Source organism: Schistocerca gregaria, chromosome 6 (genome assembly GCF_023897955.1).
Source record: "Schistocerca gregaria isolate iqSchGreg1 chromosome 6, iqSchGreg1.2, whole genome shotgun sequence".
Taxonomy (NCBI): domain Eukaryota; kingdom Metazoa; phylum Arthropoda; class Insecta; order Orthoptera; family Acrididae; genus Schistocerca; species Schistocerca gregaria.
The window spans coordinates 173382468-173410248 of record NC_064925.1 but is presented as its reverse complement, the minus strand read 5'-3'; the positions used below and the strand labels follow the sequence as shown (position 1 = coordinate 173410248).

At 36.8% G+C, this 27781-nt stretch overlaps 1 protein-coding gene across 1 annotated transcript in view; it reads left to right on the top strand.

The window, feature by feature from the left end:
- LOC126278785 (uncharacterized) overlaps window positions 1-27781 on the top strand; it is a 268939-nt gene that overhangs the window by 127284 nt on the left and 113874 nt on the right. The window contains exons 8-11 of the mRNA XM_049979062.1: window positions 3481-3623; window positions 4299-4409; window positions 21931-22085; window positions 26313-26573. Coding sequence (XP_049835019.1) covers window positions 3481-3623; window positions 4299-4409; window positions 21931-22085; window positions 26313-26573 — 670 coding nt within the window. The remainder of the gene's footprint in view (window positions 1-3480; window positions 3624-4298; window positions 4410-21930; window positions 22086-26312; window positions 26574-27781) is intronic.

Genomic DNA, 27781 nt, shown 5'->3' with positions numbered 1-27781 from the left:
GAACAGAGATTTACATGTTTGTTTGTCCATGACATGAAATGCCAAGAAGTGCTGTCGAATACATTTTTCATTATCAAACCAGTCTTCTGCCGTCTCGTGGTTAGAAGGAAAAGTAGGTAGAGACAATGACGAGAGATGCCCCACATTTGATGCCGTGACAAAATCACGAATCACATTTGTGAGAAGTGTTTGTTGTTCTATGAGACCTTGCAATAGTTGCTCTAAAGTAGCCATGGAAACATGTGGGTCAACGACGGAAAAGAAAAATCCCATCGTCGTTGCCAATTGTAATAACTTCAAGTTGAACAAATGTATTTCAAGGAAGATGCAATACATGAAAGTCACAGATCAAATAAACAGAGTAAGACATGTGAACACTTTAACAGTCAAATCATAACTGAGTCCAAGTCTAGCAGCCGCTTGCTGGCTGGCCGGTTAGGTGGTGCTGCTGCTGCATGGCTGGCAGACAGTGCCGCATGTAGAGGATGTGCGTAACTGCGCGGCGGCACTTTGAAAGATCAGTGAGTCACAAGAGCTATGTTAACATAATGGTATGTCACAGACACACAGACATTCAAGAAACTGTCACTTTGTTTGGTGCCAACTTTTATGAGATCAGGATGATCTTTAGTGATATCACTGCAGAAGTTGCTTCCTGTTACTTAAGGTACCGTGTAATAAAGTTATGTTGTTGTTTTGGGCTACATGGGCACATCTGTTTCTTGTAGCATGCATCTCCCACAGTGGGATTCAGAAGAGGCATTTTATGTTTAGGATTACTTCTGTTTTAGCATCATAGCCAAGCTCAAATCAGATTTGTATGTAAAATTTGGTGGTGAACTATATTATTAAGCACTGAGCAAAAGGGAAGAGTTAAAAATGCATGAATGGCAAATTTGTCTAAATCAAAAGAGGAAAGCATTTTCAATGAGATACAGACAGTCTGAAAAGAAATACAGCTATTAACAGAGTGAAACAAGTCTTGAATCAGGCATGAGAAATAGAATTAATGAATGTGTGAAATGAAATGTTGTTTCATCAGCATTAAAAGCTTTTTAGAATGTAACCACATAAAATAAAACAAAACGGTATTTACCAGACAATGATAATGACAGATTATAAAATTATAAATATTGAAGCAACCAGTTGTGGAAGCATAATTTATTTATCTTATTGCAGATCAATTTCTACTGATATCAGTCATCATTGGTGCATTTTTATAACCGATACATACCGTAAGTCGAACTACTGCCCTTGGCAGATTTCTATCATGATAGGTGAAAACCACTCTTAAACTGTGGTAAGCTCGAGATGATGAAGCTGGTAATAATTCATCTGGAAATCTCTGTGCACATTGTGACCACACGATTGTACAGGATGCAATAAAATAGGAAGCCAAAAAAATTAATTTTAAAAGAAATTTCAGTCATTTTCTTCCAACCTACAGAAATTGTGTTTTAGTGCTGATCTGCAAATCATTTATGAGTTAATAATAGCCAAATACCAGTCAAAGCTAAGGAAGTAAATGTAATCTTTCAGAGAAAAGGCCTCTTGTGCATCCAGAGAGGAACATGGAGAATGAATTGATTCAGTGGGAATTGTAATAAATGTCATAGTGAAGCCTGAGAGAAACAGTGCAATCATATATCAGTAAAAGTTTCAACTTTTGATAAATCCCTAGAGTATTAATTAAAGTAAAAATGTAAAGGAACAAAAAGTGCACTGAAACTGAAGTGGTGGTAATAACAAAAGAGAGACTGTTGTGATGAGAAAAGATAGAAAATATAATCAAATAAATTCTGTTCTTATTTCTGTCTTACATATTTACATTTTTATTTGCTGAACCTGCTGCTGATGGCTGATCATATGGAAAGAAAGCTTGATGATGCCCATTTGACTGATCTCTCTCTCTCTCTCTCTCTCTCTCTCTCTCTCTCTGTCTGTGTGTGTGTGTGTGTGTGTGTGTGTGTGTGTGTGTGTGTGTGTGTAATTTTATCTGTTATTTCATTATTAAAATGCCTCGAATGAAATTAATACACCTTTTGCAATTCTCAGCTATTAAGATTGACAATCAATTGCTCATTAGCATGTTGGGTGACTGCCTCTCCACAGGTTTGATGTACTTGGTAAATGTGTTTTAATTACTTTTGTTTTACAATCAACACCATTAAACTGTATTTTTGGTCTCAAGATCTGTAGCTGCCTGTACCACAGACCACCAGATCGTGAAGGTTAAATACCACTGGCCTTCTATGGACCTGCTGGTTCTACCTCATGATTTTACGGGATATCAATTACTTGTCTATGTATTATGGATTTTTCAAATTTTCTCCTTGAAAAAAGAAATCATGGCAGTTGTTTAGCAGTGTAAAGATGTCAACTTGAATGTAGTTAGTGGGAGTATATGTGATGGTAAGCTGGCCTTATACTCATGTAAAATAATAGTTAATTGGTTCACATTTTAATGGTGTTCATAGAATGAAAAAAGTCATTTAAAAATGCTCATTTATTCAGACCATATTAAAATGTTTATTCCCTGTCTTTATTTGCATTCTTTAAACTTTAAATAGAACCCTTCAAAGTATTGTAAGACTGTATCTTGGAGGCAAACAGCAGTTTTTATCAAATAATAATTTCAAGGTCAGGTTTATTCTTTTCAGTCAATAATTTTCTTGTCTCATACTCTGTATTCAAATCACAATTTGACCTTTTGAAAGTGAATAGAATACCAAACAATATTTCAGCATGTGACATTTCTGCCTTGACTATGCTCTGCAGAAAATGTTGTATTCGTATATCCCTTGCTGCTATATGTTGTGTGGACAGGGTATTTTTGTCATTTTCATCTGGAAGTAATATAGCAACAGTAGACAACAGTAAACTCATTACACAAATTTCAATGTTTATGTGACATTACTTGTGCTGCTTGTTGTGTGGTTTAAATTTCATTCTTGGAGTCCAAACAGCCAATACTATTTTGATTCTGTATCATCAATTAATAATGGAATCAGTGAAACAATTTTGACAGGGCCCAAACAGTATCAGCTATCAGTTTCCAACATTCAAAATGTTATCACATCTTGTCCATTGCTTAGACACCAAAACTTGAATAAATATAATCTTCAAACCACTTTGTCACACAGTCAAAATAGGAATTGTTCTCAGTTAACTAAACCACAATAGCTACACTTGACTTATAGGCTAAAGTGACTGGCTGTGAACCATGTGCATTATATGAGTCTCAATACTTATTTATATTAGAATTTTTTAAAATTTATTTATTTATTTATTTATTTAGTTGTGTACCGTTGTTAGTGGTGCTGTGTGCTGTGCACTAAAACAAGCCCTCTGTTCATTTCTTGATGTACCTGCATATATTTAATTGAAGTTTTGCTGTGGAGAAAGTTGTTACTGTTTAAAATGAGTCTTTGGTGTATGCAATACTCATCAGAAGGTAATAAGCACATTTGTTCATTGTAGGTAATAATTCAGAACAAGGCAGATAACATGACAGCCATAATTTTGAGAGAAGAGGTGGGTGGTAAACTTCAGGAGACTTCACTTCAGAAGAAGAATGCCTCTTCTGCTCTTTCTTATCACCACTGGCATGAGTTTACATTAAGGTAATCATTTATTTCAAGTATAATAATCTTAAGAAACAAAGTTCAAATCAGGGAACACATGCAGAGTGCCAATATTCATAGTGTCAGAATTTACATTGAGTGACACTTCTATTATTCACTTAACTGAATGATGTAAAAACAAAATGTTCGTTAAGTACATGAGGTAGCTGTTCAAAGACAATCTCTGCATTATGAGACACAACCAAGGCAGTATTGGAACAGGTTCATTTATTTGTTACCTGTACTTTGGTTCATGGACGGTGAAGCATACTTCATGATGTCTGATATCTTAAATCTGAGATTATAGTGTGTTTAGTGTCCACCTGCTTAGCTGGGAGGTAATGTTCTTGCCTCCCATGCTCTGGGCCTGTATTCGATTCCTAGCCAGGTTGGAGATTTTCTCCACTCATGGACTGGGTGTTGTGTTGTCCTCATCATCATTTCATCCTCATCTTTGGCCACAAGTCATCCAATGTTGTGTCAACTGAAATAAGACTTGCACTTGCTGGCCAAACCCAAATGGGGCCTCCCGGCCAACCATGCCATATGATCATTTCATTTTTTTTTTATAGTGTATTTAGTAACATTTGCACATTCTGTTTCAAATGTTTAAAGAAATTCATGTAGACAACTATATAACATGCTAGAGTTGTAAATTCAATTTGTAAATTGTAGATGTGACTTTCCAACATCAGAGCTGAAACAGCCACCAAAAAGTATCAGGTTGTATCTGTACTCCATGTTAGGCCAGCTATCAAGGCATCTGATTCCTGACATCAAGTGGAGGTAAGAACATTAGTTGCATGATTTGACTGACACAAGCCAGCCAACAAACATTTATTTCATTCTGTGCTATGAATCACACAACTGAATCAGGATTTTCCCAGGAGAACAATCCCCAGGCCTGTCGCAAGGAGGCATTTTAATATTAGGGGAGCTGCAAAAAGTGTATAAGGGATTTTGAGTTTCCAAGAATGTTGAAAAACATAAAGGTTAATAGAATTACTGATCAGACACCATAAATGTAAAATGGAAATCATTAACAGGCTAAGTGTCAAAAAACTGATTCTGAGTTAATCAATTCTTTTTGTTTTGACAAAAATATTTTAATGAAATAATCTGAACAATATTTTTTATTTGTTGTGTACAGTAAGAGTGATGCAATTATTGAAAAAATGTTTTAAGTTCCCTTCATTTTATCAATGAAAATAAATATATTATTCTGAAGAATTCAGAAAGTGCTAAATTCCATACAGTTATCAGCAAAAATGCCAATGAAAGAAATCTCAAGCATTTATCGTACCAGTTTTTTTAACACCAAAAATTTTACAGATACACTATCCAATGATTACACTCTTTTATATAATATATTTTATTTTGCAAATTACAAATTCAATTTTAATTAATCAACTGTTCGAAAAATGTCCTACTAGCTACTTTCAGGTATGGTAACATCTGTTGCGGATCCTTTTTCTTTTCAGCTGACAAGTTGTTTTTACATTTTTGTCATTGTAAAATGAAGCTCTTTATTATATCAGTGGTAACACATTTCTTGAAGATATCTTCAAGTTTGTTAAACATTGTTCTCATCTTCACGATGCCAGGAATACTTTTTTGAGTTAAATCAATCTACATTTGGAAATATATACTTTAGTTGTGTTAATATGTGTATTGGCTGCTTTTTTAAAATAAAAAAAAAATACTGCTCAGGCTGGAGCATAGTAACCACAAACGGATTGTTAGGTGTCGCATTCTCCATAACTTTTACAAGATCCTTAGGTACTTGAAAGCCTTCCACTCTCCTATGTTTTTCAATGTGGGGAAAAATCTCTGTCACATGACATAAATTAATGGCAAGGGAGCAAAAATTTATCATTTATTTCATCATACTTTCCTAAAACTGTCAAATAAATCCAAAGAGAAAGCATAATTTTATCTTTGTTCTGGCCAATGCAGTTATCAGATGAGATGGTAAACTTCTGTTTCCTACAACACTCAGTTCCACTAAGTGCCTTAAGGAGGAGGACGCATGAAGCAATTTCATTGCTGGCTCAGCCACAAAAATATTAGCCCCTTATTGTTGCCGCCAGCATGAACACTCAGATTGTAGCATGAAAGGCAACTCGAATAATACATCTGACTGTGGGTTAGAGAAAGAAACCACTTGTTCAAGATATATTGAACACATGGTCATATCACTATTAGGAAGATGACAAGATGTAGTATCTTCTTTAATTGCTTTTCTTTTTTTCTCAGCTTTTTTGTATTTCTAAAGCAGTTTTTGCTTTTCTGTTGTCAGGTTTTGCTCACAGCTTAGCTGATAAAAAGTCACATTTAGAGCGAGTATCAATGCATAGTCAATGGAATGAAATTTGTGGGAAAAGTTTTTTAAAGGTTTTATAATAAAACTTATACATAATTTTGTAGTCTGAGTATACATCCTCAAATGCACAGTAAAGCCTGCTGACATTCAAATCTTGGCTCGAATAGTCCTTTTTACCATTTATTCTTCCATAATGACTCTCATTCCTTGAAAATGAGTTGACATGCTCCAAAATAAGCTTCTCGTCTGCCTCTGTGAACTTCTTTGTGCTTTATTACCCCACTTTTCTGTGAACACTGTTTCACCTTTCTTCTTTGCAGACACAACAGTTTTGATTCTGCATTTTACTATTGCAAAAACATGCATAAAAGTGTTCTTACAGACCTGTAAAATATCACCCTTTCCATCTGGAAATGAGTAACAAAAAGCGTAGCTTACCATCTGCTGTCATTGGGTCTTCATGCTGGCCATGACACCTTATTTTCACACCCATCAAATAGGAGTTTTGTTTCACATAGTCTTTGAGGGTACAAAAGTCTTGGAAAAGAACTTGCATTTGTAGCTGAACTGAAATAAGACAGGATACATATTTATTTAGCTATCATATGTGCTAGTAATCTAACTGATAAGTCATTCCTTTATAAAAATTCCACAAAACAACCAAATATTACACAATAACGTTAGATATTACTAACGAATATATAATAGACACCTCTTCTGTAGGCTCAGTTTTTGCTTCTACCAATGAGCTTCTATTGTTCACATAAGATTTTCTTTCATTTCTCAAAAGCTTTCATTCATTGTGAACTGATTCACCCTTCTTCCTTTTTCTGCACATATCACTGTGTAAATTCATTGTCTTCACAAAGTACTTCATGGATTTAACAAACAAAAGAAACTAACGGAGTGTGGCTGCACAGTACTGTCGCAGACAATACTCACAAACAATGGCAAAGCTTTGATACACTTAGCCCACTTTAGCCTCTCCTGTGGGCAGTCACATACAGCTAATGCCATCTGTCAGACCTTATATGCACTATTAGAAATGATTGTAGCGATTACCCTGCTTTCGAGGTTGTTGGCGACGGCACGTAGCATGGTTTCTTGGGTCTAACTAAAAAATATTTTTTTGGCACTTAGCTTGTTATTGATTTACATTCTACAAATATACTGTGTAACATAGCATATTGAGATTCACCAACTGAACATTTCAATACTCATGATTAATACACATCACAATAAACTTATAAGTTTGATTTCTGTAGATCATCTTCTAATTTTTATATTGTTTCATAGTATTATATTAGTACTATTTCATTATTGCATATTCTCTAAATTTTCTTTTATTTACATTAATTATACTGTAAATGAAATTATTGATTAAATGGAACAATAATAGTGATGAATTAGACACTGAATTCTTAAGTACAATACAAGATGGTGTGAAGTGAAGGTGTGTAGTGTGCAACAAATTAGTAAAACACACTTAATTAAGTGTGATCTGTGGACTGTGTTGTGGGAACATCTTTTACAGTGACTGTGTGGACCTCATGAACAGTGAAAGTCACTTGGTAAATAGCTTACAACAATGAATTAAGATCTGTTGTCATGCTTGTGAAAATAGGTTACAAACCCGAATTTTGGAAGTTGCATCCACAGTGAAATATCAACAGTCTGTAAGTGGAATCAGCCATATTAATAGTGAAAAATTGATGGTATGTGTTGATACTAAAATCATTAAAGGGCATTAAAGTTCTGATATGCAAAACAACTCATGAAATCAATGTTGTAAACCATATGCAGTTTACTACTGGTAACAGAAAACAGTGCTTGTGATGTAAATAATATCAAAAATCGTAAATAGTCTTCACGGGTGTGCCGCTGGATGATGTGTAAATCCCACAACATTTCTTCGGAGCAACTGTCTGACATCATCAGGTGGTTGAAACTCACTGGTGGCTAGGTACGACTGACAAGATCCGCATTTCGATGCCTCTGTATATGGATCATGCACGCGAAGATTGCGCAGGTGCGGAAACCATGCATGCACAAAAATTTGCAGATAGATGGCGCCAGACTCAAACGCCCTCTGCTGGGAGACCCAGAGTGGCTGTTCTGCACATGCACTGATGCTGTGTTTACTAACATGCTGCCAAAGTTATGACGGGTCTATTATCGGAAGCTCTTTGCTTTCTCGACATGACTTAACAGTAGCCAATGCAGGGTTCCAGGTTGTACTCAATTGAAATCCTGATTCCCTGTTGATAAGGTTATCAGCTGTATGGATATGTATTGCCTCCTTAATGACGCAGCCCCAGAAAGAGGATACTGGGCATAAAACTTCCGTCTTTTCATAAATCATGTGATGTCTTGTGTTCAGACAGTGGTCTGCAATTGCCAACTTCTCTGTTTGGCGTAAGTGTGTATGACGCTGATGTTCATCACAACGTTCTTGTACTGTGTGACATGTCTGACCTATATATGCTGCCCCACACTGACAAGGAATCTTGTACACACCCCGTTTCCTCAGACCGAAATCATCCTTAATGGTCAGAAAATACACTTGATGTCATATCTTTCGAGGACTCTTCCAATTCTTGACGCAAGTCACCAAAGTATGACAAGAAGGTCAAGGTGGTGGGTGTCTTCATATCTTCATTCTGCTCCATAGACTGAACTCGCTTGGGCCTTAATGCATTACGTATTTGTCTCTCAGAATAACTGTTTTGACAGAAGACTGTCTTCAAATGTTGCATCTCACGCGGCAGGCTTTCAGAGTCAGATACCACACGCACTCTATGAACTAGCGTATGTAATGCACTACCGCATTGTGTTGGATGATGGCAGCTTGTGGCCTGCAAATATAGATCTGTATGCATTGGCTAGCGGTATACGCTGTGACCCAAAGTGCCATCTGCTTTCCTTCGTACCAAAACATCAAGAAATGGTAGAGTGCCATCTTTTTCCTGAAGAGTCACAATATCAAAAATCATTTGAGATTAGTCAATATAGTTGAAGATTTAACAGAAGCAGTAAATCAACTAATAAAAGACAACTCAAAAATAAGAATGCAACTCTATACAGCATTCACTGTAGGCTGGAAAAACTAGCATCTCATCTTATAAAACGTCTCACTAACAATTCTTGCGTTTGTAAAGCACAGCTCTGGCACAAATATTACAATTGTAGTTAATCATAGCCCTTGGCATTCCCTAAATAAATAAAAAAATAAAATAAAAAATATAAAAAAGGTGTGGACATGAAAAAACTGAAAAAAACATGATAACCACAACAGGCAAGTCAGAACAAGCAAATAATAATAAAGGGTCTACAACCCATGAAGCAAAACAAAATTCATGTGAGAGAGGCAACTCAGAACAAGCAAATAACAATAAAAGGGTCTGCAACCCATGAAGTGAATGGAATTCATGTGTGAGTAATATCTGTAATAACAAAACAAAAACTGGACATGAAAAGAACATTGCAACTGTGATGGGCTGATGTAATGAAATGGAACGATGTAATGAAATGGAACAAAAAAAGATATTAAAGAGCCTACAGTTCCTGAAGCATCACAGAATCGGTGTGTGGATAATATTTCTTTATACAATTCAGAAACTGGTGTCAGGAATGATCAAAACAGTGTTTACAGCTCTGTGAGTGTCTTAAAAGATACACTTTCACCCAATACAAACACAGATTGGTGTGAGGTACATTACAGGAAAAGATTTGCTTGTAGTAGAAACAAGCAAGTGGCATCTGCTACAGCCAAACTTGCACCAAGTGACTCAGAATGCATATGTACAACCAAAAATACTGAACAAAACTGCACTTAAAAACCTATAGAGAAAGGAAGACCAATACCCCAAGCAGCCACCATAGTATCAGTCAGAAAGGGCATGGTTCCATTTAGGAAAAGTGAAAAATGGCACACCAGTTGAAATATTTCTGGAGAAAACCTTTCCAGGCTATAGCAACTGAAATTTGAGAAACTAGAAACTATGGCTCTAAACAATAGCTTTAAGGCTAAAGTATGCTATCTGGCCCAATAATATTGTAATAAGGTTTTTTTTATCCACCAATGCTCCAATAAAATAATCTGAAAATATAAACCAGGACCACTGATTATCACATAGAAAGAACATCATTGATGACAGTGATATGGCTTTAGTTCCAGCAAGTGTTAATGTGCATTGCTTAAGAACTGAGGTGGACCTTTGTTGAAACCAGATATTTTATTTATCAGTGAGCACTGTTTGGATGAAGCAGTATATGACTATTGCAGATCTATTGAAAATTTAGGTATGGGAAATGCATGGTATCGAGCTACAATTCATCACTGCTTATCTGTGTGTGCAAATAAAAATCTTAGAGTAAAGGAAATTGATTTCAAAAACTTTTGTGCAGATCTGGATTTGGAACTGGCTTTACTAGTTGATCTCATTTTTATCTCTGCATACCACTCACCAGATGATAACTGTGTAGTTTCAGCTCCCTGAGACTGCAGATGTGTGTGAAAGTTGCATTTGCATGAGTGTGTGTGTGTGTGTGTGTGTGTGTGTGTGTGTGTGTGTGTGTGTGTGTATGTGTGTGTGTGTATGTGTGTGTGTGTGTGCACGCATGCAAGAGCACGCACGCGCATGCGTGTGTATATGTTTGCCTAGTGCTGACAAAGGCCTTAATGGCCGAAAGCTATAATTGTGTGAATCTTTTTGTTGTGCCTATCGCGACTCAGCATCTCTGTTATATGGTGAGTGGCAACTTTCTTTCTCTGGTATTGTTACATTCCATCCCAGATTTACCATTGTTTGATAAATTAAAATACACTGTATTAATGTTCAGGGACCATACGAAGACAGCTTTAGATCTCCCATCAAGAGACCTGCTTCATGGTAAATACTTAAGGGCCAAGAGGGGTTACACAAAGGGAGTGGAGGATGGAAAGAAGAAATACAATGACTAGTTCATTAAAGAGGCTTGTAATCCATGTAAATCAGCTTGGGATCTGGTAAATGAGCACAGGAAGAAGCCTTCCTCTGCCTTAAATTCCTGTAGACATAATGCCATCAATCAGTTCTTTGTAAGGATAGTAAGAAATACTGCTAATAATAAGAAGACATGAACAAGGCCATGTACTGACATTGGAGAACTCCCAGATTGGCCATGTAACTGTCAATTGGACAAACACTAAAACAGATCACTAACACAGTGGTCAAGGAAAACATAAGAATAGAATAGGATTAATGTCTTTCAGAAGTCAAGTGTTTTTGGACTCCAGGCAGTGTTAAGACATATCCACAGTCAAAAGAGCAATCAAAAATATCAAGATGGATAGAGACAAAATTAACATGCAACTGAGCCAAAAACACAGAAGAAATTGAAATATACAGTGAATGGGAAGTTGTCAAGTTGAATGTGGGAAAGCAGGTTGAACTATGAGGAATTAAAAAAAGAAATAGACGTGGTGAAACAGGGAGTGTGAGGAAGCAGTAGAGAACCACAGGAAAATCTGGGCAGGCTGAAGCAGTAAGAAGGACCCAAAAAAATGTGATGTTCTCATAGGAACAACAAAAGAAGTGGCCAGGACAATAAGATGGATGAGAAGGCATATGATGATGCAGGAACTTCGCAAGATCAAGAAAAATTTTAGGAAAAACAATAGTAGAGACTTTTACAGAAAATTCAAAGACAATCTGACCGGGTGCAGGGACAGAAATCTGTCTGTAAGAGACAAGAAAGAAGAACTGGCAATTACTGCGAAGAAGAGCTGCTTGACAATAGCAGTGAACTTTCATAACTTGCTGAACCATCTGAAGATGAGCTGGAACTGGGGACAAACACAGGAGGGAGAGAGAGAGAGAGAGAGAGAGAGAGAGAGAGAGAGAGAGAGAGAGAGTCATGCTTCCTAGCCATAGATGAGATTGCATAGACCATAAGTGACCTAAATAATAGTAAGGGGACTGATGATATAGCAGCTGAGATGATAATGCAAGGAGGTGACAAGGTGGTAGACACCATGACAAAGGTTAAGTTATCAGAAGGATGGACAAACTGTGAGCATAGTGGCTGTACACAAGGGGCACAAGAGCGATGCAAATGACTACAGATAAATATTGGCACTAGAGTTTGGTTACAAGGTATTGTCAAAACTCCTCCTGAAGAGAATATAAGAACATATGCAAAGTGCAGTTTGAGACTATCATTAGGGATCTAGGAAGGACAGAGGATGCACAGAACAGACATTTACCCTGAAACAAATCGCTAGAGCAAAGGGCCTTAAGGAACAAAAATATTGTAATTATCTTCATGGATTTCACAAAGATCTATGACTCTAACAACAGACATTCTTGGAAAGATCTTGAGGAACAGAGGACTGGACAGCACAACATGTGAACTAATAATGAAAATTCTAAGAGGTGTAAAGAAAAGGGTAAGATTAGGAGAAATGATGTTGAAAGAGTTTGAGAATGAGATCAATGTTATCACAAATTTTGTTCAACATAGTGCTGTATGAATTGATTAGACACCGGAGACCAACAAACAAGAAAATGGAAATAGCAAAGACACACTTTTAAGATGAAATAGGACCGCACAGCCCAAGTGGGCTGCCTAGTCTTTGCAGCTGACATAACGATAGTGAGAGAGAAGAAGGGACAAAGATACATCTTAATAGCCTAAACAAGATAGCCAAAAGGATGAGACTAGGGATTATTTACAGGACAAAGACATTAAATACTACCAGAGATTATAAAATGTCAGATGGCACTGTGCAAAAGGTGGACAAATTTGAATTTAAATACTTGGGCTAATACATAACACAGAGGATGTTATTTCTTCTGTCCTATCACCCAAAGACTTTCCAGGTTGGAACTGATTATTTCTGTAATGCATCAATCCATCTCATTCTTTGCAACCCTCTTCTCGTTTTGGCTTCCATCTTGGTCTTAAAAGAGGTTGTGGGAATTGGTGCAAAGACATAGCAAAGATTGCACAGGAGCATTAGGGCAATATCAGGAGAAATCAGACTGAAAAGAGGAATATTTGCAGGATGCAATCAGGACGAATATGGATAGAATGTTGAAAAGAGTATAGAAAATAACAACAAAGATGAGAAGAAAGACATCTTCTGACTTGATCCATTGTCAGTGTGATCTCGACTTCATTTTTCTGCAGCTGACAAGGCCCTAGTTCTGCCACTGGTAGTTTGCACACTTTGCTGAGCCAATATTCTGTGTTTCTACTTGTTGTGTTGGCTGTCAGCTACTGTGGGAGTCATCACCAATACAAACAAGGAAGAAGAGAAGTTACAATGGCCTGTGGCAGGAATCCAAAATTATTGGGTACATTAAACTTTCTAATTAGTAGCACACTTTATTTCTAAAAGAAAAGAAACACAACTTAACTTCTTTGATGTGCTCCTGTGCCTCCTATGTACAGTTACTTATACACACTATTGATACTTCCAGAACACAGGCCAGGTATCATCTTCATTTTACTCAGTACTGATGTTCTTGAAGTCAGCAACCAAATTTAGGATGATCAGTGATGAGTGGGTCATTACGTCAGTGTTGATTGGGGGCGCTGAACTCTGACCTCTTGACTTGTGGTGCTGCCCGCTTTTTCCTTTGGCACATGGGTCAGCATCTTCTTGATGCTATTTCGCAGTGCTGTACTGGTCGGTGTGCAGTCAGTGCTGTAGGATTGAACACTATTGGTTAAAGTTGTTTGCTGTACATATGTTGACCACTTATTTAATGACAAAATCTCTGTATAAGAGATCAGACATGAGGATTTTGCCTCTCCATAGTTCATGCTGTGTGTTGTATCAAGATTTTTCTGGTTGGCCCAATCTGGTATGATGTTTGCGTTCATCATGCTTGTCTTTAACATTGTGACATGTCTGCCATTGTATGCTTTGTTGTACTGGCACTGGATTTTCGATATTCTTGGTCTCCTTAGACCCAGGTCATCTTTTATTGAACACAGTATCATTTGTAGGTGTGTTGGAGGGCAAAAAATTCTGCTTGTTATATGTTTCTTGAAGAACCTGCCAGTCTTGAAGGCTACGAAACACAAAGATTGAATTGCTTTATTCTTGAAGTCATCCATGAAAAAGTTAACTACTTTTGGGGACAGAGAACTGCCCACAGCTACACTGTCAATATGTTCAAAATATTGGTTGCTGAACAAAATGTTGCTCAGGATGACCAAGTGTATTAAGAAATGTAAGATGACTTCCTCCAGCTTAGTTCCTGTGAGTCACCGTAAATTCACCAGAGGTACTCATGTGAACGAGGAGACTGCATCAAAACTGGTTGAGACATCTGTTGCTTTAAGCTGTAAGATCTTGACAGATTTCTGACACAGATGATAACAGACTGCTCGAGACTCTCTTTGCAAACTGCTACAGTGAACAGTTCTACCAGTATGCACAGACAGAAGGACTCTGAGAATTCTAATAGTGGCTATATTTATTGTTCAATTAAGAGAGTGGGTTTTGACTCTGACAGGTTGCCAGTGGGCATATGTTTCTTAAAGGACAGTAAATTTAAGGATAAGATCCAAGCAGGGCCAGCCTTGGGCATGTGCAAACAGTGCAACTGCACAGGGCCCCATGCTTTTAAGGGCCCTGAACAAAACATTAGAAAGTAATTTGAAAATTGGCACCTACAAGATTGTTATTACAGACAAATTGAAAAAATAATGTAAGGTGTTTCTGAAACTATTTTTAATGTACCGGTAATGTATTTCAATTAAACACTCATTGTGACATGACTATGGCCACCAGAGCACATCTCAGAAAATTATACCTGCATTGGAATTGTGGAAACAAGGGGCTATGGAACTAATGTGCTATAGTAATATCTATTGTCGATACGTGAGTATTTGCTCATGTGTAAATTAAGAGGGACACAATTCATTCTTTCTCAGCACCTCTCTATGCTCTTTCTACTCATTGTTGTGACAAACAATTAAGCATTATATTCTTCCATCAGCAGGTGTTTCACACTGAATGAGTTGTTCATTGTTGTCAGTTTAAATGTATGGTACTTTTCCAGTTCCTGCCATTTCACACATTGTGTATGCACTCTGTGTGAAGATACAGTGTTTATGCCTGTCCTGTGAAGTTCAAAATGCCAACAGGGAAATATCTTTTGAAAGGGACAGATTTAGAAAATACAATTCACGTGCTCAAAAGATCAAGAAGAAGCTACACTATGAACAGTTTTTGAGCTCACAAAAAGGTGCTTTTGAAAAATTCTTTTGACGAGCAACTTCAGACAGCAAGACTAAAGTGTTCTTAAAGGATGATGGCATTAACAGTAGCCTCTCATCATGTGCTGCTTTAGACACAAGTGAACAAGCAGCATTAAAATGCAGACCTTGTGCTGTCCTACATTTAGGTAGGCCTAGTAGAAGCGATTGTGAAGTAATCACAAATTGGCCTAATATGTTAACGTCCTCCATGATAAATGAAATTGTACAGAAAGGCCCTACTAAAATTGTAAATTTTGAGTATCCCTTATGTTCGGAATAATGAAAAGTGCCAGCATAAAGATCAAGAATGATACAGTAGGGCAGGCTGTGAGACAACGTCAGCCAACAGAAAGCTGACTAGGACATCACCATGACAGGAATGGCTTGTACAAGAAGAGAACAAAAGTGACATCCACCTAGACTTGGCTGCACTAGAAAAGCCACACTAGAAGTGGCATGACTTGTGATTGATGTCAATTACTTGCATGGAAATTTCGAAGGGCACTGATTATTTGCATGTCACCAATTGCTTGTGACACCACCTTGTACATAAGAAAGTTAAGTATAGTCAATTCAGTTACTGCAATAAGCTCCATTAATATGATATGCTTGTATGTTGTCTAGCTAACGGAGAAAGTAGCTTCCTAAGCACCCTATATTACACGAGTGGGCAGGATCCCACACCTTAAGTGTGAAGAGAAGAAAATTTTTTAATTCATTTTTATGTAAGAACTTTACCAAATGGAGAAAAAATGGATAATAAATAGCTTGTGTATTCGAAATCTACTGAAAATGTTTTTTGTTTATGTTGCAAACTTTTTGGAGCTCCTTCAAACAAGCTGTCAAGTGATGGACTCTGTGATTGGGTTCACTTAGGAAATCGACTTCAAGAATATGTACAATCATTTAACCACAAAAACTGTACAAACAAGTGGACTGAATGTAAGATACATTTGAAACAAAAAATGGTATTGATAAAATAGACTTTGAACTACTGAAAAAAAGGGAAGGAACATTGGCATCAGGTTCTAAAAAGAATTATACTCCAAATCAGGTACCTAGCTTAACATAATATGGCCTTAAGGGGAGCCAGTAACAAGCTCAATCATGAAAATAATGTTCATTTTCTTGGTTTGATTGGAATGATTGCAAAAGTTGACCCTGTTTTGAAGGAACATATAAGGCAGTTAAAAAAAAATCAAGAAATTCATGACCATTATCTGGGAAAAAAACATTGAAAATGTACTCATAAATTTCTTTGACAATAAAGTAAAAAACAGCATTGTTAATTTTGTAAAACAAAGTAAATCATTTTCTGTCATACTTGATTGTACTCTTGATACAAGCCACCATGAACATATGGCACTGCTTGTTAGGTCTGTAAATTTATCAGAAGATGCAGTTACTGTAAAAGAACACTTCTTTGACTTTCTGAACATCACTTCAACAATAGGAGAAAGTTTGACTGAAACCCTTCTGTCAAAACTAGATCAGCTAGGACTCAATATTCATGACTATAGAGGCCAAAGTTACAATAATGTCACAAATTTGAACGGTTATAAAAGAGGTGTTCAAGCCAGAATCCTAAAGAGCAATCCAAGAGCATTTAATATGCTAGCCACAGTCTAAACTTTGTGTTATCAGATGTGACAAAATCTAAAACAAAAGTACTCACATTGTTTGGTGTAAGTCAAAGAACATACATTGTTTTGAGTGCATCCACTCAGAGATGGGAAATCTTATTGAACAAGGTACCAACTTTAACATTGAAGAAGATTTCAGATACTCCATGGCAAATTTGGGTGGAGAGTGCCAAAGCTACAAGGTATCAGACAAGAGAAGTCAGAGGTGCCCTTCTTGAGGTGTGCAACAGCAATGTTGAATTAAAAACAAAGAGTGAAGCACACTTGCTTGCTGTGAACAAATTACATCTTCATCTACATCCATACCCCGCAAGCCACCTAATGGTGTGTGGCGGAGGGTACTTTGAGTACCTCTATCAGTTCTCCCTTCTAATCCAGTCTCAGATTGTTCGTGGAAAGAAAGATTGTCGGTATGCCTATGCGTGGGCTCTAATCTCTCTGATTTTGTCCTCATGGTCTCTTCGTGAGATATATGTAGGTGGGAGCAATATACCACTTGACTTCTCGTGAAGGTATGTTCTCAAAACTTCAACAAAAGGCCGTACCGAGCTACTGAGCTTCTCTCCTGCAGAGTCTTCCACTGGAGTTTATCTATCATCTCTGTAATGCTTTCGTGATTATGAAATGATCCTGTAATGAAGCGCGCTGCTCTCCGTTGGATCTTCTCTATCTCTTCTATCAACCCTATCTGGTTCGGATCCCAGACTAGTAAGCAATGTTCAAGCAGTGGGCGAACAAGTGTACTGTAACCTACTTCCTTTGTTTTCAGACCCCATTTCCTTAGGATTCTTCCAATGAATCTCAGTCTGGCATCTGCTTTACCAATGATCAACTTTATATGATCATTCCATTTTAAATCACTCCTAATGTGTACTCCCAGATAATTTATGGAATTAACTGCTTCCAGTTGTTGACCTGTTGTATTGTAGCTAAATGATAAGGGATCTTTCTTTCTGTGTATTTGCAGCACATCACACTTGTCTACATTGAGGTTCAATTGACATTCCCTGCACCATGTGTCAATTCGTTGCAGATCCTCTTGCATTTCAGTACAATTTTCCATTGTTACAACCTCTCGACATACTACAGCATCATCTGCAAAAAGCCTCAGTGAACTTCTGATGTTATCCACAAGGTCATTATGTATATTGTGAATAGCAATGGTCCTACGACACTCCCCTGTGGAACACCTGAAATCACTCTTAGTTTGGAAGACTTCTCTCCATTGAGAAGGCATACTGTGTTCCGTTATCTAGGAACTCTTCAATCGAATCACGCAATTGATCTGATAGTCCATATGCTCTTACTTTGTTCATTAAATGACTGTGAGGAACTGTATCAAATGCCTTTCGGAAGTCAAGAAACATGGCATTTACCTGGGAACCCATGTCTATGGCCCTCTGAGTCTCGTGAACGAATAGTGCGAGCTGGGCTTCACACGATCATTTTTTTTTTTTTTTAAACCCACCCTGATTCCTACAGAGTAGATTTCTCATCTCCAGAAAAATCATTATACTGGAACATAATACATGTTGCAAAATTCTACAACTGTTTGAAGTTAGAGAAATAGGTCTATAGTTCTGCACATCTTTTTGATGCCCCTTCTTGAAAACGGGGATACCTGTGCCCTTTTCCAACATTTTGGAATGCTGCGCTCTTCTAGAGATCTACGTTACACCACTGCAAGAAGGGAGGCAAGTTCCTTTGCGTACTCTGTGTAAAATTGAACTGGTATCCCATCAGGTCCAGCGGCCTTTCCTCTTTTGAGCAATTTTAATTGTTTCTCCATCCCTCTGTCATCTATTTTGATATGTATCATTTTGTCATCTGTGTGACAATCTAGAAAAGGAACTACAGTGCAGTATTCCTCTGCGAAAGAGCTTTGGAAAAAGACATTTAGTATTTTGGCCTTTAGTCTGTCATCCTCTGTTTCAGTACCATTTTGGTCACAGAGTGTCTGGACATTTTGTTTTGATCCACCTACCACTTTGACATAAGACCAAAATTTCTTAGGATTTTCTGCCAAGTCAGTACACAGAACTTTACTTTCGAATTCATTGAATGTCTCTCGCATAGCCCTCCTCAAACTACATTTTCTTTCATGTAATTTTTGTTTGTCTGCAAGGCTTTGGCTACGTTTATATTTGCTGTGAAGTTCTCTTTGCTTCTGCAGCAGTTTTCTAACTCATTTGTTGTACCACAGTGGCTCTTTTCCATCTCTTATGATCTTGCTTGGCACATACTCATCTCAATTAGAAATTTTCAAGCTTATTGTAGGTTTTTGTCATTGCCATTAACACAGCAATAAGGTGCTTCAAGCAGAAAACATGGACGTGAAAGTAACAACTAAATCCCTTGAAAATCTAGTGAAATTTATTGAGAATTTCCAGGAAGAAGGTTTCATTAATGCACACATAACAACAAAAGAGATAGCTTGAAAGTTTACAAATTGAACCAAAATTTGGATGAACAACATTTATATAGCCTACAGAATTTTCCTAACTGGGCCAGTGACTATTGCCTCTGCTGAGAGGAGATTTTCATGTTTAAAACTTATCAAGAATTATTTCAGAACCAGAATCTTACAAGAACACCTGTATTCTCCTGCCATTCTGTCAGTAGAACATGATGTGGTTTAAAAATTGAATTTTGAAGATGTTATTGATGAATTTACTCATCAAAAAGCAAGGAAAAGATTTTTTGTACAAATTATGTAAAGCAGGAAACCCTTGGTGTTTATAAAATACAATTCGTTTAACTTCTTGTAAACATAAAGCACAGTCAAATGATGAAAACATTGAAATGTATATCCGGAACAACACTTAAGAACCTTATTTGATTTTGAACTCCATTAAATTGCAAGGCCTCCCCCAGCTAAGTTAGTTTTATTATTAATATTTTAGTAATTAGCATACCTATTAAGATTCATTGTCCAATTAATTATTTTCATATCATCATAGTAGATGTGCTATAGTAACAGTCTTTTGATATATTGTTAGTCTGTCAGACATCACTAGAACACTGTACGTATCCCAAATACCTAGGGGTCACCCTTGACCGTGCATTAACATACAAGAGGCACTGCCTAAATACCAAGCAAAAAGTGGCAGCTAGGAACAATATCATCAGAAAGCTAACAGGCACAATGTGGGGAGCACACGCCAACACTGTGAGAACCTCTTCCCTTGCGTTGTGTTACTCTGCCGGAGAATACACAAGCCCAGTGCGGTTCAATTCTTGCCATGCCAAAACAGTAGATGTTGCTCTTAATGATACTTGCCGTATCATCACCGGGTGCCTGAAGCCTACTCCTCTAGATAAACTGTACAGCCTCGCGGGAATTGCACCCACCGACATCAGCCGGGAGGTAGCAGCAAAAAGTGAGAAGGAAAAATCAGAAACTTCTGCAGCTCACCCCCTATATGGCTATCAGCCAGCAAACCCACGACTAAAATCCAGAAAGAGCTTCCTCAGATCTACCGAGGTTTTAGTTGGGGCACCACAGCAATGCAGAATCGAACTATGGTGTGCAATGCTTACCAGTACTATGGGATGGATTACACCAAGCGAAAGACTACCACCCGGCTACACAGAGAGTTGAAGTACATGGAGATCTCTCAACAGACTATGCTCGGGTGTCATGAAATGTAAGAGCAATCTGACCAAATGGGGTTTCCTAGAGGAGCCGCCACTCTGCGAGTGTGGAGCAACGCAGACGACCTGCTCCATTGTACCTAATGTCCAGAAACATGCACAACAGAAGACCTGCTACATATAACACCAAATGCAATAGAGGTCGCTAACTTCTGGGCGGCAAAAGTGTAAATAATTATCTTGTAAATGTATCTACAAACAACATGTAAATATTGTACATTATTTTATATATTGTAAATGCTTCTGACACGAATAAATAAATAAATAAATAAATAAATAAGTCTGTCAATGGCAAAACTTAGAATTTTTCTGGAAGTGACAAAGGTGTATAACCTGTGTTGGTGGAAGGGTGGGGAGGGGGGATGCAGGAGAGCTCCTTGAGGAACTTGCAGAAGTTTTGCAGCTAAGACCAGCCCTGGATCCAAGTAAACATTTGAGCTGTCAGTTTTGCAATATATACTCTTTGTATAAACATGTACATATTTTTAATTTCTTTATGCTTTGCATAAATTAACAATTTTAAATTATGTAATTATGCCTTCTTCAATAGAGTAATGCTGCACAAAAATACACATTCTAAAACATATTACACTGTCTGCCAAAAAAAAAAAAAAAAAACATTTAAATGACATTTGCTGTACAAATACTCCATTCTTTTCTATTTAAGATAAATTCATTGACAGAAACGAAAGTACTTTCTAAAACAAACATTTTTAGCATCCAGTTACATTTTACTTTCAAATTGAAATACACATTAGTAAATAATTATGTGATTTTATTGACACATAAACCAGGCAAGGAAGGTTTAGAGACTAATCCTGTCAATGAGTATTTTTGGACATCTTATTCTTTCTGTGTTGTAATATGGTGGCAATTGCAATGGGTACAACACCAAACAGTTTTTGTGGTTAAATGATTGTACATGTTCTTGAAGTCGATTTCCTAAGTGAACCCAGTCACAGAGTCCATCACTTGACAGCTTGTTTGAAGGAACTCCAAAAAGTTTGCAACAAAAACAAAAAAAAATTTTCAGTAGATTTCGAATACACAAGCTATTTGTGATCCCTTTTTTCTCCATAAATCACAGCACCCAGAAAGGTAACTACTACAATAGTTTGCTTGCTTAGAAAAATAAATTCTAGAAATGCATTAATGTTATGAAGTGGATTTTATTAGCAACTCACATTGACTTTGCAGCCAATACTTGATGATTCTGTGGAAGTTCCAGTTCCTTTTATTGTAATACTGTTTAACATTATCATTAAATTAAGTGAAGTGTAGCTAAGAAATAAGCAAACCAGATTTTTGATTAATTTTTTTATGGTCCATAATTTTCATATAGTGATGCAGATCTCTTCATTAATATACATTATATTTTTTTCTGCACCATGTGTTGATATTTTTGGATGACAGTGCTTTTGTCACACAGTTTATTTGGTGAAAAACTGCAGTTTTTCTGGGTACGAAACTGGGATACAAAATTGTTGCTGGAGATTGAACATGAGCTTATCAAACAATTACAGTGGTTTTCTCCAGGTTCTAATAACTCTGTTGCACATTGGGCATTCTGGTGTCATCCACAAGGTAGGTGGAGGAAATGCCTTTTTTAAATACTAGATATGAAATACATTAATGGTATTTTGTTAGTGAATCTTGTATTTTACACCAACTGCTTAATATATTTTATAGTAGCTTGGTAGTGTTACACTATCAGTTGTCATTTGCTTCAGTTCATTTATAGTTAGTTTTGCTCAGTACGAATATCTAATCCAGTACACAAAAAGTTGCTACTGTGCAAATAACTCTTTCTTGCAAGTTATAATTTCAGTTTTTGTATCACTAGAAAATCCTTCACAGTTATGTAAGCAGTTTTTACTCACTAGAAGGCCATATATTTCTTAATGGTTTTCAGAAAATGTATGTAAGCTTAGAACATAATTATCTGTTTTATAAGAACAGATTTTTAAAATTCATTTTTATTGTTGAAAAATTATTCCTTGCCAATTTGCAATAACAAAATGTAAATAATTTGTAGAATATCATAATAAGCTATATTTTTACTTTAGAATGTCAGTAATACCCAAAAATACATAAGTCTGCTCTGAAATTTAGGAATGGATGCAGAATCACTATATAACTTTTTTTTATAAAAGGTCCTGATAAAACACTAAAATTTATATAAAAGGAGTTAAGATGTTAAATATTCTTGGGGAAAAATTATATACTTGTACTGATAGTATTCAGTAAAGGTATAATAACTTGTACATTATCAGATTTCTGTCTCCTTTTTTCCGTCCAAAGATACAAACTCTTTTAATATTCCTTGTGTGTCCTACATTGTTATAAACACACTTAAAAGGACATTTATTACTAGCAAGTAAAGACATTAAAGAATAAATGTAGTAGTTTTTTAATTTAGGGCTCTAAGTCTCATTACCAGTTCTGTTAACAGAAAAATTATGTTATTATTTATTTATTCTTCACAGGCAAATAATTTTTGCTTCATTTCAGTGGATATTATTACAATAAAAACTGAAATAATGCAAATATGGTAACATTTTTGTCTGCAGTTGAATACATGAAGGTGGTATGTCTAAGTACGATACGACCAACACTGAGTTTGTTGATTAGATTATAAACAAGCTGATTCCATCAGTCCAGTCTTAGTATATGGCACACACACTCCATTGTCAATAAACTTCTTAAAGTTTAATCACTTTATGCAGATCCCTAATAACTGTTCAGATTTTTGTTCTATTTAAAACATGTGTTGATAATTCTAGTATAATATTTGTACTTCTTTGTAATAATCAAAACACATAAAAGTATAATTTAGTGTCCCTGTTTTTAATAGAGGAAGGCTACTTGAGTTTGATAGTTGTTTTTATGCTCATAAGACAACATTATGCTTTAACATTTACTGTTCTCCGAAAGTGACCTTCCAAGTTTTATATATTATTTCAGCATTAGAAAAAGCCAAAAAGGATGATTGTATCATTAATTGTGTTTTACACCTTTGATTTGAGATACAATTTACATATGTGATACTTGGATAACAACCAAACACCCTGTTTCATCATGACTTAAAGTGAGAGTGTATACTACATCATCTAAGCTTTCTAACGAGGTATTAATTATCAGAAGATAAAGATTTTTACACATTTGGAACTTTTGAAGCTAAGAGTATCAAAAGATTATGTATCAGTTTGTATTCTGTCATAGCTTGGATGGATTTTTGGTTTCTTATGGAAGGTGTAGTTATTATCAAAAAAATAAAATATTAACCATTACTAAATTGCTTCTCAAAATGTTATCTTTACATATTTATATTTCACAAACATGGTTTTAGTAACAGTTAATCAGAAATCTTTCTTTTCTTCATTAACTTGCTAGAATATATACGGAACACTATATAATTATGTAAGTATAGGTGTCAAAAATATTATCCTGATGTGCATTTTGTTTAAAATTAAGGGGTTTATGTGACAACATTGGAGAGAATGAAACACAAACTTCTAGTGGAGTACCCAATACATGGCAAATAGTGTTGTGTTACCTGATACACATAATGATGCAGTATTTTAGTACCTGAAATGTGATGCAAATCATTATTCAAGACACAAGAAACTGACACATTGGAGTGTCAATTTCTATTTCATTTGGAAATAATGGAGTTTGGAGGAGGAATCCAAATGACATGTGTTGGAAACAAGCACCTTGATCCCTACCACTGTGTTTCACAGAACAATTAACAAAAGGATATAGCGTGTTACTTCTGGTATACAATGTTTGGTAATTCATTGTGAGAGCTGGGTAGCTGGCTGTCAACTGACCTGCAAGTTCTATTCAGCAGTTGAGTTAACATGACCTTTACAAGGTGACAGATGGGTTTTGTGGTTGTCATTCCACCAACTTCCATATGTGCTGATCTGATGTTGTTTATTATTGATGTATGAAAATATGAAAGATTCATTATTGTCCTGCTTTATTTTGTAACTCTTGTTTCCTTTTTAGCTTCAGCCAGCATATTTCTTTATTTTGACACTTGTAGCATAAAAGCATCCTCATATCATTTGTTCTTTATGTAATTTCTTAAAACTTTGAAATGCAGTTACGTTGAAGCTACTCACAGTTCACAGCTACACTCTCACAAGTGAATCATACAGGGTGTTTAGAAAATGACCGGTATATTTGAAACGGCAATAAAAACTAAACGAGCACTGATAGAAATACACCGTTTGTTGCTATATGCTTGGGACAACAGTATATTTTCAGGCGGACAAACTTTCGAAATTACAGTAGTTACAATTTTCAACAACAGATGGCGCTGCAAGTGATGTGAAAGATATAGAAGACAACGCAGTCTGTGGGTGCACCATTCTGTACGTCGTCTTTCTGCTGTAAGCGTGTGCTGTTCACAATGTGCAAGTGTGCTGTGGACAACATGGTTTATTCCTTAGAACAGAGGATTTTTCTAGTGTTGGAATTCCACCGCCTAGAACACAGTGTTGTTGCAACAAGACAAAGTTTTCAACGGAGTTTTAATGTAACCAAAGGACCGAAAAGCGATACAATAAAGGATCTTTGAAAAATTTCAACAGACTGGGAACGTGACGGATGAACGTGCTGGAAAGGTAGGGCAACCGCGTATGGCAACCACAGAGGACAACGCGCAGCTAGTGCAGCAGGTGATCCAACAGCGGCCTCGGGTTTCCGTTCGCCGTGTTGCAGCTGCGGTCCAAATGACGCCAACGTCCACGTATCGTCTCATGCACCAGAGTTTACACCTCTATCCATACAAAATTCAAACGCGGCAACCCCTCAGCGCCGCTACCATTGCTGCATGAGAGACATTCGCTAACGATATAGTGCACAGGATTGATGACGGCGATATGCATGTGGGCAGCATTTGGTTTACTGACGAAGCTTATTTTTACCTGGTCGGCTTTGTCAATAAACAGGACTGGCGCATATGGGGAACCGAAAAGCTCCATGTTGCAGTCCCATTGTCCCTGCATCCTCAAAAAGTACTGGTTTGGGCCGCCATTTCTTCCAAAGGAATCATTGGCCCATTTTTCAGATCCGAAACGATTACTGCATCATGCTATCTGGACATTCTTCATGAATTTGTGGCGGTACAAACTGCCTTAGACGACACTGCGAACACCTCGTGGTTTATGCAAGATGGTGCCCGGCCACATCGCACGGCCGACATCTTTAATTTTCTGAATGAATATTTCGATGGTCGTGTGATTGCTTTGGACTATCCAAAACATACAGGAGGCGGCGTGGATTGGCCTCCCTATTCGCCAGACATGAACCCCTGTGACTTCTTTCTGTGGGGACACTTGAAAGGCCAGGTGTACCGCCAGAATCCAGAAACAATTGAACAGCTGAAGCAGTACATCTCATCTGCATGTGAAGCCATTCCGCCAGACACATTGTCAAAGGTTTTGGGTAGTTTCATTCAGAGACTACACCATATTATTGCTACGCATGGTGGATATGTGGAAAATATCATACTATAGAGTTTCCCAGACTGTTGTTGACAATTGTAACTACTGTAATTTCGGAAGTTTGTGTGCCTGAAAATGTACTGTTGTCCCAAGCATATAGCAACAAACGGTGTATTTCTATCGCTGCTCATTTAGTTTGTATTGCCGTTTCAAATATACCGGTCATTTTTGAAACACCCTGTATATTTCTTCATTGCTCTGTATGGTTTTCATTTTTCAAGTGTATTATAGATTTAAGTGTCGCTAGCGGCTCTTTATAAACTGCAATTGTCATATGACACAATTCTTTCCACAGATCCCCCAAGTGCTCTCCCCCCAGACTGTGTAGCATCAACTGGCAGTAGTGGAAGCTATGGTGGACGACAATACAGTGCTTCCAGTGGTAAACCATGCCTTTTCTGGCCATCAGTTCCAGGAGCTGCACTAGGCCCTGATGCACGTAATTTATGTCGCAATCCTGACTCTAGTAGAAGTGGACCCTGGTGCTATGTTGGCAAAACTGGTGCAACAGATTACAAGAAGGAAACATGTGATGTGCCTGTTTGTCTTTCAGTAGGTGAGAAAATGTAAATGCTGTCCTCTTTTGTGGAAAGATACCTCACCCTAAATGGTCCCAGAACTTAATTTAAATTTCAAAATAACCTTAAATATGCTTATTGAGACTGTCCTAAATAAATAATATGGTAATTGCTTTACTTGATACATAATGTTCAGAAGCTACTGCTTAAGTAAATTTGGTGAATTGTGTTCCATGTACTTGTTGTTCCATGAGTTTTAATAACATCAGACATTAACAGTATGCAATTTAATTTATGAGTTAAATATTAACTTCCAAATAAATAAATGAGGGATTGAATTGAAACTCACTCATCCATCACCAAAGAAGAGAAAAAGGGTGTTTAAAATGGTATGGGCATATGATTACATGAGAAGATGAACTCTGGCCAGAAAGTACTATGTTGGCAATCTCTACACAAGAGGAAAAGAGGAAGATCCTGTCCAGAATGGAAAAATCACTTGGAGGAGGATAGGCAATGAAAAAATCTGAAAGAAGATTCATACAAGGATCTAGAGGCTTGCTTCAGAGGTTGTGAGAAATGGCCTAAGAGCTGTAATTAACTCACAAAATATATATATCTGAAAGGGCTCAAACTCAAGTACAGAAATGATTATGTTAAAAATAATACAAAATTCATCATGCATTAAAACTGTGTTGTGAAATACAGATACATCTGAATTATTATGTGCAGTTTCTAAATGACTATGCTGTGCATGAGATACTGAACTTCATACTGTATCAAACATTTGTGTCTCTTTCTGTTCTGTGTTCTGCTCATATGTGGAACATGCAAAGAATGTTTAAATGCCTGTGTACATGCTGTAATTAGTCTAATCTTGTCTTCATAGTCCTTATTGGAGGACACATTTCGAGGGCTGTAGTACGTCCCTAGATTCTTCAGTTGATACTGGTTTCTGAAACTTTGTAAGTATTCTTTGGCAGAAAGTTTGGTAACTACGGAATCTTTAAAGATCTGCCAGTTGAGGTTTTATAGTATTTCTGTGACACTTTCCTGTGAGTCAAACAAATCTGTGACCATTCACAAGTACTTCTTTGTATACATTCCATATTTGATAGAGGTCCTACATTCTCGAGCAACATTCTATCTAAGCTTGGATGCCAGGGTGTTTTGTAATCATTCACTTTGTAGACTAACTTGTTTTCCCAATATCTTACCAGTCAACCAAACTCTTACATGTGATTTA